This window comes from Schistocerca americana, chromosome 7 (assembly GCF_021461395.2).
Source record: "Schistocerca americana isolate TAMUIC-IGC-003095 chromosome 7, iqSchAmer2.1, whole genome shotgun sequence".
Lineage (NCBI taxonomy): Eukaryota > Metazoa > Arthropoda > Insecta > Orthoptera > Acrididae > Schistocerca > Schistocerca americana.
The window spans coordinates 513,501,782-513,524,304 of NC_060125.1; the positions used below are offsets into that span (position 1 = coordinate 513,501,782).

At 42.3% G+C, this 22,523-nt stretch overlaps 1 protein-coding gene across 1 annotated transcript in view; it reads right to left on the reverse strand.

Annotated features, from left to right (window-relative positions):
• Positions 1 to 3,013: 3,013 nt before the first annotated feature.
• LOC124622294 (gamma-aminobutyric acid receptor subunit alpha-6-like) overlaps positions 3,014 to 22,523 on the reverse strand; it is a 118,336-nt gene continuing 98,826 nt past the window's right edge. The window contains exons 10-11 of the mRNA XM_047147965.1: positions 8,280 to 8,394; positions 3,014 to 4,542 (exon numbers count right to left, since the gene is read on the reverse strand). Of these exons, the coding sequence (XP_047003921.1) occupies positions 4,202 to 4,542; positions 8,280 to 8,394 (456 nt within the window). The 3' untranslated portion in view covers positions 3,014 to 4,201. The remainder of the gene's footprint in view (positions 4,543 to 8,279; positions 8,395 to 22,523) is intronic.

Genomic DNA, 22,523 nt, shown 5'->3' on the forward strand with positions numbered 1-22,523 from the left:
GGGGAACAATCAAGAATGGGGTGCTGCAAGGTTCGGTCTTGGGTCCTCTGCTGTTCTATCAAAGGCTTTTGATTGTGTAAATCGTGGAATATTTCTAGATAAGCTCAAGTACAGTGCTCCAATGGTTTAAATGATACCTAACTGGAAGAGTGCAGAAAGTTGAAATAAGCAGTTCACATAATATGCAAAAAACTGGTGATTTCTCAAACTGGGGAACAATCAAGAATGGGGTGCTGCAAGGTTCGGTCTAGGGTCCTCTGCTGTTCTTAATATATATTAATGACTTGCCATTCTATATTCACGAAGATGAAAAGCCGGTACTTTTTGCTGATGATACAAGTATAGCTATCACACCCAACAGACAAGAATTAACTGGTGAAATTGTAAACGATGTTTTTCAGAAAATCGTTAAGTGGTTCTCTGCAAATGGGCTCTCATTAAACTTTGACAAAACACAGTATATACAGTTCCACACAGTAAATGGAATGACACCATCGATAAATATGGACTTCCACCAGAAATCGGTAGCTAAGGTAGAATATTCAAAATTTCTAGGTGTATGCATTGATGAAGGGTTGAACTGGAAAAAACACACTGAGGATCTGCTGAAACGTTTGAGTTCAGCTACTTATGCTATTAGGGTCATTGCAAATTTTGGCGATATACATATGAGTAAATTAGCTTACCATGACTATTTTCATTCTCTGCTTTCCTAGGGCATAAAAAAAATGGTTCAAATGGCTCTGAGCACTATGTGACTTAACTTCTGAGGTCATCAGTCGCCTAGAACTTAGAACTAATTAAACCTAACTAACCTAAGGACATCACACACATCCATGCCGGAGCCAGGATTGGAACCTGCGACCGTAGCGGTCGCCCAGCTCCAGACTGTAGCGCCTAGAACCGCACGGCCACTCCGGCCGGTCCTATGGCATCATATTCTGGGGTAACTCATCACTGAGTAAAAGAGTGTTCATTGCACAAAAGCGTGTAATCAGAATAATTGCTGGAGCTCCTGCAGGATCATCCTGCAGACACTTATTTAAAGAGCTAGAGATCTTCACTGTAGCCTCACAATATATGTGTTCACTTATGAAATTTGTTATTAACAATCCGAACGAATTCAAAAGTAATAGCAGTGTACATGGCTACAACACTAGGAGAAAGGATGATCTTCACTACTCAAGGTTAAATGTAACTTTGGCTCAGAAGGGGGTAAATTATGCTGCCATAAAACTCTTTGGTCACTTACCTAATAGCATCAAAAGTCTGACAGATAGCCATATAGCATTTAAAAGCAAATTAAAAGAATTTCTTAATGGCAACTCCTTCTACACATTAGATGAATTTTTGGATATAATAAGTGGGTAATTTCCCCAACACCTACCAAAAAAAATTAAAAATATTGAGTGTCATGTAATATTTTGTGTAATGTAATATCTTGTATAGACACCTTTTATTAACCTCACACGTTCCACATCATTACGAAGTGTCGTATTCATGATCTATGGAACAAGTACTAATCTAATATAATCTAATCTACTGAATCGAATAGCGAAAAAGAGAGCTTAATGACACAGTTAGGTTTTAAAAAAAGGGATCTGATGATAGCACACATACTGAAGTAGATACCGTAGACTGATAGAAAGGCAGCATAAAGCTCTTTCCCTGTGATTCTTTGTAAATCTTCAGTCTGGTGAGCATTGCACTTTGAGAGCACCCATCCTGGTGACTCTATGTTTTTCTACATACAAATGAAAAAAAGACTTAATAAGTGATTACAATCAAATGTTTGAATAATAATAAAGCACCTTTTAACAGAGGTGTATTTTCATACGGCAAGGTTTCGTTTTCTTTCTGCTCATGTTAAACGTAAGTCTCTCTTTCGTATGCACGCGTCTTCTCCTGCAAATGAGCATATTGTCTTTCTTGCGCGAGTGTGAAAAATTATGCAGTCGAGCTATGTTGTTGCATTTGAGTAATTGGGGATTCTTGTCTTTGCTGCTGAGGGCTAAAACCTAACAACGTGCTTTGTTGATCACATACAGAAAAGTAATGTAAAACGGATACTATAGGATATATGGGTAGTGTAGGCTTCCAAATGAAGATAAATTCAGACATTTCTTTGATGGACAAGTCATCTTAAATATACGATTATTAACAAAGTGGGCATTATTCAAGTGATATCGTACAAATTAAAATGTTGGCACATGTTACATTACAAATAAAGATTAAAATAGACCGATATTCCATGTATGATACTATATATATTCTGTTATCTATATTTGTTGTTGCACAAAAATATATTAATACATAATGATGAAATATGTAATTCTTGTGTATACAGAAAATCATATATTACACTATTTCTGTTTCTTTTTTAGCTATGCAAAACATATTTACCTTCATATCTAGTAGATTTAAGAAATGTGAGGAATTCAACTTCTATATTGAATTCGTATTACAGAAAGAGCCCTTGTGTAGTATAATCATTGAGGTAACTGAATAATGTTACATATATTAGTATAGTTGTAGAGCCAGTTACTGACAAAAAGAAATACATCTCTAAAGTTAAAATCCATACATTGGAAGCACTGTTGTGATATTTCTGCAGCTAAAACACTTTTTCAAAAACGAAGGCTTTCAAGGAATAGAAATGTGTGAAGTGAAACGAAGTAACATGTGTGGTCCTCTAGCTTGGATAGGAGGAGCGAGGCACTTGTATGCCTGACATATGGTAACTACAAATTGCAAACTTAGTAAAACATCTCTTTCTAAGAACTCAAACCTATGTATACAGTGTGGTCAGAAAATGACTGAAACGCTTGTAGGGATGTTGCAGGGCAGGTTGTACTGAGATATGAATGTTACAAAAAAAAATTCGATACGTTGCGCCGTTTCCGAGTTATTTAGCATTGAAGTTAGCCAATCAGATCGTCGCGTGCGTAAATTCAAGTTTCAGCTAACGAGACAAAGCACTCGCTGGGCAACACCGCCCCTGGCAGGCCGCTTGAATGCGAGCGCGCGACGCGGAAACGGAGCAACGTATCGAATTTCTTTCTTAACGTTTCTGTCTCAGCACAACCTGCCCTGTAGCATCCCTACAAGCATTTCACACATTTTCTGACCACCCTGTAGAGAGTAACTGCTATTTGTACATAATAATGGTAAAATGTAAGAATAGTGACATTTTATCGCTTTAGCTTGAGCCTGTCATTAACGTTAAAAATGATGTTGGCAAAGGTAACTGTTAAATCCAAAGATGGCAAAAACTGCTGTCACTGCCGCTGATACATAAGCAGAGAACACTCCAGAATGAATTTTCACTCTGTAGTAGAGTGTGTGCTGATTTGAAATTTCCTGGAAAATTAAAACTGTATGCCAGACTGGAACTCTAAGCTGGGACCTTTGCAAGTGCTCTACTAATTAAGCAATCCAAGCATGACTCATGAACCTGCCCTCGTAGCTTTGCATCCGCCAGTGGCCTTCCTTCCAAACTTTACACAAATTCTCCTACATACCTTATGGGAAACAACCCCCAAGCTGTGGCTGTGCTGCATCTCCACAATAGACTTTCTTCCAGGAGAGCTAGTCCTGCAAGACATGCAGGAGAACTTCTGTGAAGTCTGGAAGGTAGGAGACGAGCTACTGACAGAAGTAAAGCTGTGGGGGCAAGTTTGTGAGTCCTGTTTGGATAGTTCAGTCGGTAGAGCACTTGCCCGCAAACGATCAAGGTCCCAGCTTTGAGATCCAGTCTGGAACGCAGTTTTAATCTGCCAGCAAGTTTCAGAGGACACTTGTTTACATGAATGTATAAATATGCAAAAAGTAGCAGAAAATACAGAATTTCTGGGACTCAACCCTTCTCCTTCCCCCAAAATCAAGCAGGTGTAAGCACAAGTGAATTAAAAACTAGAGTCAGGTAACAGAGTGGACCCACCAGTAACTAGTGGTCTTCTGGTGTTACCAGGGAGCGCAGAATGATATGGTTTGTTTTCTGCCGGAACTGGCACTGTTTTTCTACTCAGTTGCTACACAAGTGTCATCACATGAGTGGCGAACATTCTGAGTGGGACTTGTCGACTTCATCGCCGCAAGAACTATATATCATGTAGTCACAAACTCGGGGAAGACTCCTCCTGTCAGCAGACGCCAGTACGAGATGTGCTGAATGTAGCTGATCAGGTGATGAGAGGGGACATCAGTTGGCAGGTACGGGTGCTCCCATGAGCAGGCTGGCGGCAGCTTTGAGGGGCAGCTCGTCGGTGACGTAGTACATGTAGAGCAGCCAGTAGAGGCCGAGCAGGGAGGTAAAGGCGACAGGGAAGGCCTTCCGCGCGGCCATGTCGATGCGCGAGAACTTGTCGCCCTTCTCTCGCCGCAGCGAGCTGGCGGCCCTCCGCAGGTCCATGATGGAGCCACGCAGAGACGCCATGGCCGCCACACTGCGCCTGCGCACTGGCGCGAGGCCGGGCACCGACAGCAGCGCCGCCTCACTGCGTCTCCGCAAACCAGAAGCAGATGGCGCCTTTAGCGACCCGCCTGAAAAGCACCAAATCGTCACGCCTTGTCCACCTCAGTCGACAGGGAGACTCAGCAACTGTATAGATATTTAAGATAGTTCTCATTTACTGTTCCATCTCAGTTGTACATTATTAATTAGATTACATGATTCAATCACTCTGGATTGTCTTCAGATCTAAGTAGTTGCGCCAGCAACCCGTCTTCCTAATCTAACCTGACCTAACCTAACAGAGTAATCTTGTCTACTCAAAACCACATATCAGAGTAATCTTGTCTACTCACAACCACATATCAGAGTACTGCCAGGTGGGTTGCTGACATAAACACATAAATATGAAGATGGTCCAGTGTCATCAAAACATGTAGTCTAATTAGAAATGTGTAACTGAGATGGAACAATAAATGAGAATTATCTTAAATCTTCAGGTCTATTTTACACATTAAGTTCCGATTTCTGCATTTCAGCTAACTGCTCTATGCTGTGGCTCTTCAAACATTTCTGCTATGTGCCAGACCCAGTAACTAATTATCAACTGGTTCTGTTTAATTTCTGTAAAAACATTTTTATATAAAGAAGAATACACCAAATGTATTACTGGAGTTAGTTTGAAATAAATGCATCAGCTTTTATATGAAAAAAGGAAACTTGAAATTACATAGTCACTAGTCCTACCATAACTATGAATGTAAAGAACGTTTTCATCGAAGCAATGGTAGTAACAAGACCAGGAAGTTATATCTGTTCCTGTCATCAGCGATTTTTTTTTTGTCAATGTGACCAGTTGGAATCACCACAGAAAACAATGACCACGATTTGTAGACACAATTACCCAGAAGTGAGGGCTGCAACTCTTTACATATATATAGTTTACCAACATTAATTTTTTCCCCCCATGGCAGCAATTTTATTATATTTCTCATCCTAGGATTTATTCAGATTGTTTGCAACTGATAGTTTCATTAAGAAAGTGTATGTGTTTTATAGACAGCTGTCAAATTTGTTACACATGTTCTACTTGATATACATATACTAAATTTCATACTTGATATACATATTCTACTTGATCATGTTTTTGTCAGAGACCTCAGATGTCACCTGACATTTTCATTAATGAATAGATAATTAAAATTCTTTGTGATTATGTTTTTGATTGTAAATGTATCATAAGGAAAAGAATTTTTCCAGAAGAGTATTTTGCTTCTCTTATGATCACGAGAATGGTGCACGTTTCTTCGTTGCTTTTTGTTGTCAAACCTTGGGCATTGTTTACATGCCTGCAGCGTGTGAGACAGGTGGATTCATCTGAAGGAAGCATAGCCAACTCAGTGTAGGTCGGATGATGGATGACGTGGGAGTGTGCGGAAAAATACCGAAAAAATTAATGCTTGGGATAGAATATCGAAGATGCAAGAAAGACGCGAATATTGCAAGTAATATAACGGAACAAGTGTTGTTCGAGAAAGTGTCAAACGTGATTAATCAGAGCTGTGCAAACAGTCCTACTTTTGTGTATTAACAGTTGGTGTCGACAAAGTGAAAACTGTGGTGTGCGTACTGTAAGACCTTCGGTACACACACCATCAGATTATTTGACTTGTCGCTCTAACGAAGTAGGTGAGTGGCGTGTTTATCTTCTGCTGTTAGGTCAGACGATAGAAATGCCACTTGCACGCTTAGAGTAGCAGATTGATGGTGACCGACTTTAAACAGAACTTGATTAGTTTCACACACATTTATTAAAATAATAACAAGCATAAAAATAACTTAACATGGTTCTGGATGCTATTTACAATTGACAATCTGAAGTTCCTTTGGTCTTGGTACGTTAATCTTATTCTCACATATCTCTGATACTTGACAAAAGTGTCTATACATTTCTCTTCATGGCTATGTACAGGAATATGGTAATCTTATTAGGCACAGATTGAAACTTGACTATAGACTAATGCAGACTGACTAATCGGAGGTCTGTACACTCGTTATAATACCTCTCGCGTTCAGGTATCACTGCGCGAGTGTGATCCACGAGGAGAAAAGGTTCTACATTAGCAGCAATCTCATTGGCTGCGTTACGTATTAATACGTGGATCGGCGGAAGCAGAATTTGGTCCGTCTCTAAGACAGCGCCATCTCGTACTGCGGAGATGGACGAGCGCTGCGCCTGCACTGTTGTGCTTAGCAGGGTGCGCTCTAGTGGGAAAGTTGTGTACGTGCTGACTACGCGGAACTATGTACACAACAAAAACAATAAACGAATGAGTGTGGGTCTTTTCTTTTGCTTAATCATTTTCCGGCACTTCATCATCAACAAGAAAGGAACGATCCACACAAGCAAGACTCACGATCATGTCACAGGTAAAACAGAGCGTATTATTCATAGGCTTTGAAAAACACTTCCTCAAATGTAGAAGACAGGTCATGACACTCCTTGAATATGAAAACTGTGGAGTCTAGTGTCCAAGAATGAATATTGCATGTTGCAGACTCTTCCACTAACATTTCGTTTTGCAGACGTATTACATCATATAATAAACAGAGCCATTGCGCAGATACACAATACAGTTAACAATCAACAGACTAAACATTAACAGCACAGTTGTATCATACTGATACACCAGTTTGACAGAGACTGAAGCACGAGTCGTAGCAGTGATCGGAGCCTGCCTCCCACGCGTCACCAGACAAACTGTCGCGTGTGACAATAAACTTTTTCCTTTCTTTTGGTGCGTAGTTGATAAATGCGGAATAGATACGTGAGACGAGCAAAGGTGGAATCGGCAGAGCACATTCTCTTCAGATGACAATGTGTGTCGTGTCGATTCAGGCCAATTTCGCATTCACGTGAGTCAGATTGCGCACAAAGTCAACGTCTCCATTGACAGTGTCTTGGATATCATGCACAACACATTCGGTTACCCGAAGACGTTTTCCGCTGAATATCGGGGAGACTATCAGACGAGAATAGAGCCAAGTGAATGGCTTTGCCACTCCAGCACTTAATGTGGAATCAGAGAGAGGGTGTTCAATTCCCACACCGCTTCGCGTCATGTGACACCTGAGACAAAGAACACAGGAATGTCATAAGGACAGCTCTCCTCCACTCCTGCCCTCTCACCTAAGGAAACAATGTGGCCACAGTCTTCTGGGAGAGCTGGTGTTAGATTTCCTCAACTGTGGAGAAACCGTGAGTGCAAGTAATTGTTGTGTCACACTGGAGCGATAGCAGAAGTCGATTCGGAGGAAACGGCTGAGACTGGCTCCTAAAGATGTCGTGTTGTTGCACGACAATGCCAGACCGCATACGCCCTCAGTTACATGTGACTTGGTGTGGCGTTTTGCTGGACTGCATCTGAGCACCCTCCAGACAGCACGGATCTCGCACCAGGCGGTTTTCATCTTTTTGGACCTATGAAGAAGAACTTGGCCGATAGCCGCTGTAGAACTGTGGCCGACGTTCAGAACGCTGTTGCTCCTTAGCTTCTTCGGCCCGGTTCTGATTCCTTTTATATCAGCTTCGACATACTGGTCTACCAGTGAAACAGATTCTTATATAACTAAGGCAACTACGTGGAAAAAGTAATATTTACCAGTGTCTAGATAACATCGAGTATCTCTTTGATTTCCATTTCTTGTACAGGACTTGTTACGTTGGCTTCGGAACAATTCTGATATATTTTGCTACGACACAGAACAGCAGAACGAGCAGTAGATATAATTCGCTGTGATACAGAACAGCAGAAGGGGCAGTACGAACCTGGTGCGTCAACGGAGGAGTCCCTGGGCGCGTGCGTGAGGCTGGCAGAGCGCTGCGTGCGTGCGGGCAACTCGTCCGTCTCCAGGCCGCTGTCCTCGCCCGCGGATTCGCCCTTCTGCAAACAAACACGTTCTCACCTCACTCAAGAAAACAGACAAATTAAAGCAATATCTGTCCTTCTTACAAAAATAACAACAACAACAAACAAATCGTGTAAATATTTAGTAACGATCGATCTGAAATGGGACGATCAAGTAAAATCAATAATAGGAAAGGCGAAAAGAAAACTTCGTTGGAATGATTTTCTTGGAAAACGTAAAGTATCCTCAAAGGAAATCACATACAACACGTTAGTGCGACCAGTTCTTGAGTATTATTCCAGCTTTTGAACTCTTTACTAAGAAGGCTTGACGACAGACATAGAACGAGTTCAGAAACACCCATCGAGGATCGTAACAGGTCGGTACAGCCCATACGAAAGTATAACAGAAATGCTCGTCGTACTTAGATATACGGATACTAGAATACACGAGGTGTATGCGCACTAGCAACGTGCGCCGCTGACGTCAGAGTGAACCCCACCAGCACTCAGTAGCCTACAATTGCCTTAACGTATGATGTGGTAACATGGTAATTTCTAGCGCTTTTGTCGATAGACATGCATTTCTTACATTCTGTTCACCAAGCTTAAAGTTTTCGTCGCCATTACGAGTCATTGTCGCTGTGTAGTGTACATTTGTTTCGTGGCATGTAATTTGGTGCACAGATTTTAAGTGTTGTTGACATTTGTTGCGTTTAGTTTGTGCATGGATGGGTGGGTAGGTAGATAGGTGCGTCTGTTTCCAAGACAGAGAGGGTGACGAGAGGTAGAGCAAAGGGAATTTAATTTTAGAGGCTGATTATATGCAGTTCTGATGTGGGTGTTATTTACATAATTTTTCTGTTGTGGCAAAGAGGATACTATTACACAGTGATGTTAATTTAAATGGTTCAAATGGCTCTGAGCACTATGGGACTTAACTTCTGAGGTCATCAGTCCCCTAGAACTCAGAACTACTTAAACCTAACTAACCTAGGACATCACACACATCCACGCCCGAGGCAGGATTCGAACCTGCGACCGTAGCGGTCGCGCGGCTGAGGACTGAAGCGCCTAAAACCGCTCGGCCACCCCGGCCGGCGATGTGTATTCGTTTAGTACCTTATTACCTCGGGCTACTGACTTTTGGATGAGATACTTTTCTTCTATTGTTAATTTTTGGAATAGGCCATCATTAGTTTTAAGGATTTTTAAGTCCTCAGTGTTCGTGTGATGGCGATTCTATGCTATTAGGTGATCTGCAAACATTGTGTGTGTTGTTGTTGTGGTCTTCAGTCCTGAGACTGGTTTGATACAGCTCTCCATGCTACTCTATCCTGTGCAAGCTTCTTCATCTCCCAGTACCTACTGTAACCTACATCCTTCTGAATCTGTTTAGTGTATTCATCTCTTGGTCTCCCTCTACGATTTTTACCCTCCACGCTGCCCTCCAATACTAAATTGGTGATCCCTTGATGCCTCAGAACATGTCCTACCAACCGATCCCTCCTTCTAGTTAAGTTGTGCCACAAACTTCTCTTCTCCCCAATCCTATTCAATACCTCCTCATTAGTTATATGATCTACCCATCTAATCTTCAGCATTCTTCTGTAGCACCACATTTCGAAAGCTTCTTTCCTCTTCTTGTCCAAACTCGTTATCGTCCATGTTTCACTTCCATACATGGCTACGCTCCATACGAATACTTTCAGAAACGACTTCCTGACACCTAAATCAATACTCGATGTTAACAAATTTCTCTTCTTCAGAAACGCTCTCCTTGTCATTGCCAGTCTACATTTTATATCCTCTCTACTTCGACCATCATCAGTTATTTTGCTCCCCAAATAGCAAAACCCCTTTACTACTTTAAGTGGCTCATTTCCTAATCTAATTCCCTCAGCATCACCCGGCTTAATTCGACTACATCCATTATCCTCGTTTGGCTTTTGTTGATGTTCATCTTATACCCTCCTTTCATGACACTGTCCATTCCGTTCAACTGCTCTTCCACGTCCTTTGCTGTCTCTGACAGAATTACAATGTCATCGGCGAACCTCAAAGTTTTTATTTCTTCTCCATGGATTTTAATTGCTACTCCGAATTTTTCTGTTGTTTCCTTCACTGCTTGCTCAATATACAGATTGAATAACATCGGGGATAGGCTACAACCCTGTCTCACTCCCTTCCCAACCACTGCTACCCTTTCGTGCCCCTCGACTCTTATAACTGTCATCTGGTTTCTGTACAAATTGTAAATAGCTTTTCGCTCCCTGTATTTTACCCCTGCCACCTTCAGAATTTCAAAGAGAGTATTCCAGTCAACATTGTCAAAAGCTTTCTCTAAGTCTACAAATGCTAGAAACGTAGGTTTGCCTTTCCTTAATCTAGCTTCTAAGATAAGTCGTAGGGTCAGTATTGCCTCACGTGTTCCAACATTTCTACGGAATCGAAACTGATCTTCCCCGAGGTCAGCTTCTGCCAGTTTTTCCATTCGTCTGTAGAGAATACGCGTTAGTATTTTGCATCCGTGACTTATTAGACTGATTGTTCGGTAATTTTCACATCTGTCAGCACCTGCTTTCTTTGGGATCGGAATTATTATATTCTTCTTGAAGTCTGAGGGTATTTCGCCTGTCTCATACATTTTGCTCACCAGATGGTAGAGTTTTGTCAGGACTGGCTCTCTCAAGGCCGTCAGTAGTTCTAAGGGAATGTTGTCTACTCCCGGGGCCTTGTTTCGACTCAGGTCTTTCAGTGCTCTGTCAAACTCATCACGCAGTATCGTATCTCCCATTTCATCTTCATCTATATCCTCTTCCATTTCCATAATATTGTCCTCAAAGTACATTGCCCTTGTATAGGCCCTCTATATACTCCCTCCACCTTTCTGCTTTCCCTTCTTTGCTTAGAACCGGGTTTCCATCTGAGCTCTTGATATTCATACAAGTGGTTCTCTGTTCTCCAAAGGTCTCTTTAATTTTCCTGTAGGCAGTATCTATCTTACCCCTAGTGAGATAAGCCTCTACATCCTTACATTTGTCCTCTAGCCATCCCTGCTTAGCCATTTCGCACATTCTGTCGATCTCATTTTTGAGACGTTTGTATTCCTTTTTGCCTGCTTCATTTACTGCATTTTTATATTTTCTCCTTTCATCAATTAAATTCAATATTTCTTATGTTACCCAAGGATTTCTACTAGTCCTCGTCTTTTTACCTACTATGTCCTCTGCCGCCTTCACTACTTCAACCCTCAAAGCTACCCATTCTTCTTCTACTGTATTTCTTTCCCCATTCCTGTCAATTGTTCCCTTATGCTCTCCCCGAAACTCTGTACAACCTCTAGTTTAGCCAGTTTATCCAGGTCCCATCTCCTTAAATTCCCACCTTTTTGCAGGTTCTTCAGTTTTAATCTACAGTTCATAACCAATAGATTGTGATCAGAGTCCACATCTACCCCTGGAAATGTCTTACAATTTAAAACCTGGTTTCTAAATCTCTGACTTACCATTATGTAATCTATCTGAAACCTGTCAGTATCTCCAGGTTTTTTCCATGTATACAACCTTCTTTTATGATTCTTGAACCAAGTGTTAGCTATGATTAAGTTGTGCTCTGTGCAAAATTCTATCAGGCGGCTTCCTCTTTCATTCCTTAGCCCCAATCCATATTCACCTACTACGTTTCCTTCTCTCCCTTTTCCTACTACCGAAGTCCAGTCACCCATGACTATTAAATTTTCGTCTCCCTTCACTATCTGAATAATTCCTTTTATTTCATCATACATTTCTTCAATTACTTCGTCATCTGCAGAGCTAGCTGGCATATAAACTTGTACTACTGTAGTAGGCGTGGGCTTCGTGTCTATCTTGGCCACAACAATCCGTTCACTATGCTGTTTGTAGTAGCTTACCCGCACTCCTATTTTTTTATTCATTATTAAACCGACTCCTGCATTACCCCGATTTGATTTTGTATTTATAACCCTGTATTCACCTGACCAGAAGTCTTGATCCTGCTGCCACCGAACTTCACTAATTTCCACTATATCTAACTTTAACCTATCCATTTCCCTTTTCCGTTGTGTGTGAGCTATCGATTTTCAGTGCTCTGAGACGTTCGGTATACCTGCTTCTAAAATTCCTGCTTGTTTAACCCACATATACAGACAGACAGGTTTTGCAAGTTACTTCTTACTCATCAGACTGGCTGTATTTGGCTGTGTTGGCTGCATTCCTTCCAAGTCTCTTCGGTATTGTGTTGTTGGTTCTGTAGTCTATGTTGAGTCCTTGACTCTTTAGTATGTTTCCCACCCTGTGTGGGTCTTTGTTGTCGTAAGTCATTACGTGCCATTTGTTGCTTACTGTCTAATGATTAGTTGTGAGCTGTGGTTGTGGGGCGGCGGGTAAAAATTATGTTTAAGTTGTTTATTGTACAGTTCGCAGTCTTTCACATGCGAGCCTGGCAACTAATTTTGTGGTCAGCCAGAAAGCAAAGGGAAACATACTGACCTCAGTTTCCAGTCTGCACAGCCACATTCTGGTCCAGCCCAATTGAAAGAAAAGTTTCTATTCTCCTTCTACTTAGCGGGATCAGGACTATGATTTCAAATTAAAGTATTAAGTTACTTACATTGAGTAAAGTTTCTCACATACAACACTTGGAAATTCACAACGTTCAGTTGAAAGTAAATCTTTCTATTCTAACAGCACAACTTGCAATTCAAAGGTGACATCAACGATACGTCCCTATCAGATTGTCTTCTGCCCTGACTAATTAATGCTCGCCATAAAATTGGGAATAATAATCGCCTCTCTCCACGTGGGATTATAATTCTCACGGACGGCACACTAACAGCTACTTTGGCGAATTCTAAGCGATCCAGGACGGTGTCCTGTCCTCGCGAGTTCACTGTCCGTTTTTACCGCAAATACGCAATCCGTCACGGTCCGGTTAGGACGTCATTCGAGGCAGAGTGCGATCCGACGTTTAACAGACGTGGATCTTACAGTGGCTGAGTGCGAAGTGAACCTTCCTACTGCCTCTCGGGCTATATTTACACAGGTGGCGGAGCGGACAGCCGAGGTAACATCTGTTGTCTACGGCTTTCTGCATTCTGAAGCAGCCTCCGAAAAACTGCTTTCTCGGACACATAATCTTTAATATCAAAGCTATGAATTAATTTAGAATCTTCTTAATTTTTACGTGTATTCAGATAAGTTGTTTGAAAGTATAAAAAAAGTTTCAGCTCGCTTGAATGAACACTTTGCATTCTAGAATTTTTATACTGGAACTAACGGTAGATTGTTACCTCTGAACCGTACCTTTACTTGAGCATATATCGACTGTTATTTACACTACAACTCTACAATTTAGTATAGCTGTATTAATTGGTAGGTTTTATCATCTGCTTTAACCAAAATTCTCCACTCTTAAAATTAAAGGTACTTATCTACTACAAATGGGTAAATTTTAGTTACAAAATTGGTTTTTATTTAACTACTCATAAACTATAAGAGGTAGCTTAACGTGGTTTCTCAGTTATGATTTTAGGGTGAAATAATGCATAAACCAAATTTTACGTTTCTAAGTCCAATATTTAGCGCCTCTGATTTTTCCTAAAAACGTGGATTCCGGTGTTAATTTTTGTTCTATAGTTTTGAAATCTGCACCAGTTATTTATGAGTTCTAAATGCACATTCTGACCAAATTCTAGCGTCCTAGCTTTATTATTTAGCGCCACTTATTTTTCTCTTAAAACGGCAATTTTACGTAAACTATTAAGTCTAGGTACATAAAACTTGATATTTGGAACATTATTATACTAAACCATATTTGAACAAAGTTTTCAAAGTAAACTTTGATTTTTAATTTCATACTTAATTGTGATGCAACACTTGCGCGCTACGCTCAGACGCGTTAAGGTGACGTGGCGCTACTAGCAGTGAATTGGGGTAAGTCCCGGCACACTCGCTCGCCTCTGTGTCTGGCTCTGAGCACTATGGGACTTAACATCTATGGTCATCAGTCCCCTAGAACTTAGAACTACTTAAACCTAACTAACCTAAGGACATCACACAACACCCAGCCATCACGAGGCAGAGAAAATCCCTGACCCCGCCGGGAATCGAACCCGGGAACCCGGGCGCGGGAAGCGAGAACGCTACCGCACGACCACGAGCTGCGGACCCTCTGTGTCTCACACATGATACAGCGCTTGCTTTGCTTCATGGTGTCTGTGGGTGTGTATGTTTTGGTTTATGTTTTGCGGTTTATTTTATCTACAGTCTTTGTCTCATGCCCATTCTCTTGTACAATTTGGTTTATTGTGTTCAGTTCTTCTGTGTAATCACGTTTGTTCACGAGCGTTTTGTTCAGACCGTGTAGTAAATATCTGAAGGTAAAAAAAGTTCTAGACGAATATACATCACAGTGTAATAGTATCCTTTTTTCCACAACAGAAAAACTATATAAATGACCCCCACATCAGAACTGCATATGATCAGCCTCTAAAATTAAATTCCCTTCACTCTCCTTTCTCTCTCTGTCTCTCTCTATCTCTCTCACCCTCCCTGTCTTCGAAACAACACAAAACACACACACACGCACTCACGAATTAAAACCACAAACGTCAACAAAACGTCACGTCCGCGTTCAGCATCCCAGACAAACATGTCACGAAAGAAATGAACACTACACAGCCACAATAACGCGTAATGACGACGAAAACTCTCTACCTGGCGAACAAATCGTAAGAAATGCGAGTGTATCGACAAAAGTACAAGAAATGAGCATGTTAGCTCGACACAAAGTAAAAACACTGTAACATCAGAAACCGTAAGTAACACGCTAGTTAGCATGGCGCATGGTGCTTCTCTGTCGGAAATGCATAATAAACATAAAAATAAAACAGTTTTGCTGTTTTCGGTAACAAGCTGTAGAATGCGTAGTAGACCTACAGCTACTAGCATAAACATTCATATCTTCATGTAAGGTATGTAAACAACTGCTTACATTCACTTTATTTCCAAATGTACTACATAACTAAAACCTTTAGAGATATTTTTAAATGAACAACGTAGAGTGGTTCAACACAGTGACACATGTCTCAACTCTGTACTGTATGCTAACCAATGTAAAAAAATATTTGACAATCGCTCATTTTACAAATGTGAATTTTTTACCAATAGTTTCTTTAAAGATAGTACGTAACAAACATTTTGCAGAACAAAAATAAACAAAGAAACCCACTGAAGACAGCAAAAGAAGTTCTGAAAAATGTGAGGGTGAAAATGAAACTACAAAGGTATTTTGCATAAATCGGAATTCCTCTCCAATTTTCTTAAGAAGCACAGAAATAAAAACTGCAACATTCACAGGACAATGCATTTTAAAATTTTGTAAATTGTTAGGTCTCTAACCAAAAGTGTTGGAGAAAGGATGTCAACGAACTCTCAGTGGATTGGTAGGTCTTTGTTTTTTATTAAGTGATGAGCCAACACCCATAACGCAGTTTTAGACTTTTTAGTCTGCTGATTTTCGTTACAGTGAGAAGTATCTCAAGTAAAGACCACTACAGTTTTCAAAAATGGTTCAAATGGCTCTGAGCACTACGGGACTCAACATCTTAGATCATAAGTCCCCTAGAACTTAGAACTACTTAAACCTAACTAACCTAAGGACATCACACACACCCATGCCCGAGGCAGGATTCGAACCTGCGACCGTAGCAGTCCCGCGGTTCCGGACTGCAGCGCCAGAACCGCTAGACCACCGCGGCCGGCCACTACAGCTTTCTTCAATTCCAAAGACACTAATTAACCACCCATTGTGGAAACAGTAAGCTGAAGTTTGTAAGTGTCGCAGTTTCATAAGGACGTTTTCCCAAAATGTTGGAGGATTTCAAGACATGACAAGGTACGATTAATTTATTTCATCGGTGACAAACCATATATTTGTGTCGATACCGTTCGAAATTCTGAAGAAACCTACTAGACAGTGTTGCTGGGGAATAGTCGCAATTATTTCGGTTGTGAGAACCGATACCGTTAAAACCACGAAATTTATATGCTGATATCCATTGAGAGCGGTGATGAGCGTGTTCTGGAGCGCCCTAAATGAAACATCATTGCTTTTGATGGTTACATGGTACATGGAAGCTACAAAATACTATATATAGAAAATAGTATGCGCTTCAGTTGTGAGCAGAGTGTGATATATTCATGAAGTTTACTGGTTTCTGTTGCGAGTACGCCATATGATGTTTTCTTAGGTGAGTAGATTCCTTGGATGCCTTGAAATGTGTCTCAAGTCTTCATGGGCAACATTTTAGAGGTGGTAGAGCATGAAGCAACAATTTTTTTGAGATTAATATCCAAACAGCGGGAAATACACTATTTGACAAAAACAAATAAAGCACACAGAAGAGAAGGATGAAACGAATTGAAAATTCATAGGGGTAGAGAGAGAACGTGATGTTACCGCAGTGATTACAAAATGTAGTGAAATTTACAAAGAACTTGGCAGTATGAGCCCACTTATCACTATAATGTTGTACTCCCTCTGCTCGAGATGCATCCAGTGAGACGATTATACCGTATCGACTCCTCAGGCAAGCTGGCCTATAACTGTTGTAACTGGTCCTTACTTTCCTGAATAATGGCACTGGGGGCAGGGGGGAGGGAAATTGATGTCCGATTTGGTCCCACACATGCTTTATGGGGATCTTTCTGGCTGTGGGAGTACCTCAACATCACACAGACAGCTTACAGAAACACGTGCCATGTTTGACGAGCATTGTCCTGTTGAAACATGGCACCACGATACCGTTGTATGACACGTCTCACGCGAGAACGCAGCATCTCCCTGAAGTACCGCTGTTTGTCAGAGTTTCCCCAGTTACCACCCGCCGTGAGTAGTTGTCGCACCCGTTGCGTCCCCAACACGGAAAAGTGGTTCAAATGGCTCTGAGCACTATGGGACTTAACATCTACGGTCATCAGTCCCCTAGAACTTAGAACTACTTAAACCTAAGTAACCCAAGGACATCACACAACACCCAGTCACCACGAGGCAGAGAAAATCCCTGACCCCACCGGGAGTCGAACCCGGGAACCCGGGCGTGGGAAGCGAGAACGCTACCGCACGACCACGAGCTACGGACGAACACGGAAAGTAACAACGCTGCGCTTCTCCAAAACATTGGAAGAATCGGACCTCTCCCGAGGCCGTCGCCACACTCGCCGATTATGGTCTTCGGGGGCAGTGCATAACAGCGATTCATAGCTAACACAGTGCGACACCAATCAATCATCAGCAGTCTATGGCTGCCGGTCACGGCACCAGTGCAGAGACAGCCGTTTGTTTTCTGTTAACGGCTGCCCACACGCAGTTCGGTAACTCCCAAGTCTTGGTGGAGGTAGTCTCCGACGAATGGTCCATTACTTGTTCTCCCATGGCAAATGCAACTGTGAAAAGGTTACGACTTGTTTGGTGCACAATATGGAGATCCTCCAATTGGTGGTTATGCGTGACCGATCAGGACCTAGCCGACGCGTATGCCAGGCCTCACATTCAGGCCAACATCGGGCCGCTGTCACGTGCGAATAACCCACAAATCTTGGATATTACACGAGTTGACCAGCCGTTGTAGAGCAATCTTGAAGTTTCGAACAGCGTTAGCCGAACCGACGAACGATGATCGCCATAACAGTGCTGTATGTTGTATGTTAACCGGGGACCTAGAAACGACGGAGAGGCTCCATTCCCGCCGCAGCCGCAGTGGTCCACAACCCCACGACGACTACCGCAGTCCACTTCTCCCCTCCGCCGCCCCACACCGAACACAGGGTTATTGTGCGGTTCGGCCCCCGGTGGACCCCCCCAGGAAACGTCTCACACCAGACGAGTGTAACCCCTATGTTTGAGCGGTAGAGTAATGGTGGTGTACGCGTACGTGGAGAACTTGTTTGCGCAGCTATTGCCGCCATAGTGTAGCTGAGGAGGAATAAGGGGAACCAGCCCGCATTCGCCGAGGCAGATGGGAAACCGCCTAAAAACCATCCACAGACTGGGCGGCTCACCGGACCTCGACACGAGTCCGCTGGGCGGATTCGTGCCGGGGACCAGGCTCTGGAAAACAGCACGGCTAACTAGGCGGGCGGTATAACAGTGTTACTTAAGTAACGAGTCTGTATTAGAGACAGCTCGGAAGTTTTCTTTCTGTGCATGTAATCTGGAGCTGGATGGACGCAGCAAATTTGGAAGCCGGGACGACGATGGAAGTCTTACTGTACTTCGCAGTACCTGCTGTATTTATGGTTCATTCCGTGTCATCGGCTCCTGTCTTAGAGATATGGTGGGTAACACTCATTTCACAAGACTTCCTGCAAACGTCACGTCATTTTCATGTCATACCCAATATCGACAACCGCAGGAACTGCTTCCGATTTTCGTTTGCGTTCGATGGGAAACTCTTTGACATGACTCCCAGGACTTCGTGCACAAATGACGTTATTCTGATGTCACTCGTAGTATCGAAGATTTACAAAAAAATGTCGATCGTGGTACGATTTATTATTATTCTCATTATTAAAATTAAACGTCACATAATTACTTGTCGGCGATTAAAGCTTTCATGAGGCCTAAGATGCAGCACGAGTCTAAAATTCCGCAGCGTCATCATGGCGCATTCGTTATGTGCGTGGAACTGCAAAGTGGAAGACACCCGTTGCTGGTTCGCATTTCGCCGTCACCGAATTTCATCCCCTTTCTAAAAGATCCAGTGATTTCCTTATTAATTTAATAGAAGTATGTTCTGTAATATTCGATGTTATCTACATATAAAAGTGCTCCTCAGGAGTGAATTGCCCTTGTTAATAATTTACAAACCAGGCATGGAACACGCAAATGCGACTAAAGATTCAAAACACGTTGGTCATTTGTTAAAACAAACTACCACTCGATAATAAAAAGAACAGAAGAGGCTGACACATCTGCAAAATAATTAAAAGGTAACTTAGTCTCAGCAGTCATTAAAGTATAGAATAAAATTTACGAGCTAGTTCCTTTAGGACACTTCGTTGTGGGCTTGCAAAATTCACTTACTTCCCTTTAAAATAACCCATAGTACAAAATTATATTCAAATGAAAAAGTCAACCAAACACAAGAATAATCTATCAGGATGTTGTGTACATAGTTCCGCGTAGTCAGCGCGTACACAACTTTCCCACTAGAGTGCACCCCGCTACGCACAATAGCGCAGGTGCAGCGCTCATCCGTCTCCGCACTACGACATGGCGCTGCCTTAGAGATGGACCAAATTCTGCTTCCGCCGATCCGCGTATTAATATGTAATGCAGCCAATGAGATTGCTGCTAACCTAGAACCTTTCCTCCTCGCGGATCACATTCGCACAGTGATACCTGAATGCGCGAGGTATTATAACGAGTGTACAGACCTCCGATTAGTCAGTCTGCAATTGTCTGCAGCAGTCTGTGCCAGTCTGCATTAGTCTGTACCAGTCTATAGCCAAGTTTCAGTCTGCACCTAATAAGATTAACGTACCAAGACCAAAGGAACTTCAGATTGTCAATTGTAAACAACATCCAGAATCAAGTTACGTAATGTCTATGCTTTTTATTATTTTAATAAATGTGTGTGAAAATTAATCAAGTTCTGTTTAAAGTTGGTCACCGTCAATCTACTACTCTAAGCGTGCAAGTGGCATTTCTATCGTCTGACCTAACGGCAGAAGATAAACACGCCACCATAAGACCACGAGACATATTGCTGACACTCGCCTACTTCGTTAGAGCGACAAGTCAAATAATCTGATGGTGTGTGTACCGAAGGTCTTACAGTACGCACACCACACAGGAAAAACAAAGACTAAACATAGATCCTGGGATGAGCCAAAGATGATCTTGCACGGATCCTTCATCTACGTGTAGCACTACACCATACACATACACTGTACACTAGCTTGCGTACAATACAAATTTTTTGAAAAATAAGAATACCTTCAATTAAAAAGCATCTTTAACCACCAATACGACGTTTTGGGCCATTTTATTACAACAAATTAAGCCAGTACCAACGCGTTTTCGAGAGATCCTCAATGTACTGGTCTTTTGAAACAGCATTTACTCATAGAACATATGTTAAATGAGCTGCCGCTCAATTCATCTGCCGTCCGGTGTGGCCGTGCGGTTCTAGTCGCTTCAGTCTGAAACCGCGTGACCGCTACGGTCGCAGATTCGAATCCTGCCTCGGGCATGGATGTGTGTGATGTCCGTAGGTTCGTTAGGTTTCAGTAGTTCTAAGTTCTAGGGGACTGATGACCACAGATGTTAAGTCCCATAGTGCTCAGAGCCATTTGAACCATTTTTTTCAGTATTGTAACGAATCGGTCAATATAATGACAACAACGAAGAAGACCTCTACATTATTCGTTGGAAAGTTAAGGTTTGTGAGGGACCTTTTCACCTTCCAACACAGAAGTCGTTGCAGAATATGACGACGTCTACATCACCGGAGACATACACAGTTATAATGACGTTGCAGTTCAATCGGCGACCGCAAATTTATTCACGATTATAGCACATTACATCGCATGACTTACGGAACACTTCACCGTCCAAATGGAGACCAACAATGAGACCCCTCTCAAACTCTGTCAGGTCCTGATAATATGAAGTATATCAGTGTCCTCCACAGTGATCATTTAAAACGTGCCACTGTTTATGTCCCTTACGTACGCTCCAGCCCTGGTAATAACACTAAACACAAACAACACTGATGCGCTCTGGAGGCGGACCTACGTGTCACAGAGAATTCCAGCTCTAATAATTTTCTCTCTGCCTATCTCTTCCTTCCCCTGTCTCTGTCATCTCCTCCTCTTTCCTTCCTCTGTCCACCTTCTCCTCCTCTCTTCTCTCTCCACGTTATCACCCTTACCCCAACAGGAGGGTGGTGGTTCGTAGTCAGAGTATTCTTTCCAGATCGTAACTAATATGTGTACCAAATTTGATTGAAAGCGTTCCAGGGGTTTAGGATGAGCATTTTACTCGTGGCTTTCCCCGCTTACGCGCATATTAAATATATTTCATATGGTTCATGTTGTGGGTTCCTGTAGTCATGTCCTAGTTCATGAACCACGGGCAAAGTATGAGTGGCCAAGTAAGTGGTCCCGACAGTCGGGATACCAGTTACTTTGGAATAAGGCTGGGCATCTCGGACATATTCTGAGTCGTGGTCACCTTTGTGCTCATGCGGCAAAGACTACCAAATCCACCGGTTAGTCCCTCAGCCGTTAGGGGTAAAACCCAATGGGACTCGGGGCAAGTAAGGCTAGCAACCTGCTTCCCTGGTACTTTAAATATGATGCTGGCAACAATCAGAGCAAAATTCCTCGGACCTTTGGAGGTGGCGGAGTCCCACCTCTAACTGACAAACCAGGGATTCCTAAGATACGACTTGGCAAACAAATGGTAATGAGATGGGGAGCTATTAATATCAATGGGGGCTACTCTGGGAATAAGGCAGAGCTGGAAGAGGCTGCAAGTGAAATGGGGCTGGACGTTTTAGCTGTTAGTGACATTCGGGTAAGGGGTGAGAAAGAAGAGGAAGTGGGAGAATACAAGGTCTACCTGTCAGGAGTCAAAGCAGGAATAGCACAATGGGGTGTAGGGCTTTACATCAGGAAAGAAGTGGAACCCAGCGTAGCTGCAATAAGGTATGTAAACGAACGACTGATGTGGATAGATTTGACAGTGTCTAGCAAGAAAATTAGTATCGTGTCAGTATATTCGCATTGTGAAGGGACAGATCAAGATAAGATGGATAGTTTTTATGAGGCACTCAGTGATGTAGTTGTTAGAGTAAAGGACAAGGACAGCGTTCTGCTCATGGGTAATTTTAACGCCAGGACTGGAAATCGAACAGAAGGGCATGAAAAGGTTATGGGTAAATTTGGAGAGGATATGGAGGCCAACAGGAACGGGAATCAACTCTTGGATTTCTGTGCCAGTATGGGCTTAGTAATCACAAACTCCTCTTTTAAACATAAGAACATTCAACGGTATTCTTGGGAAGGCAGGGGAACCAGATCTGTCATTGACTATATAATAACAGATCAGGAATTCAGGAAGGCTGTGAGGGACAC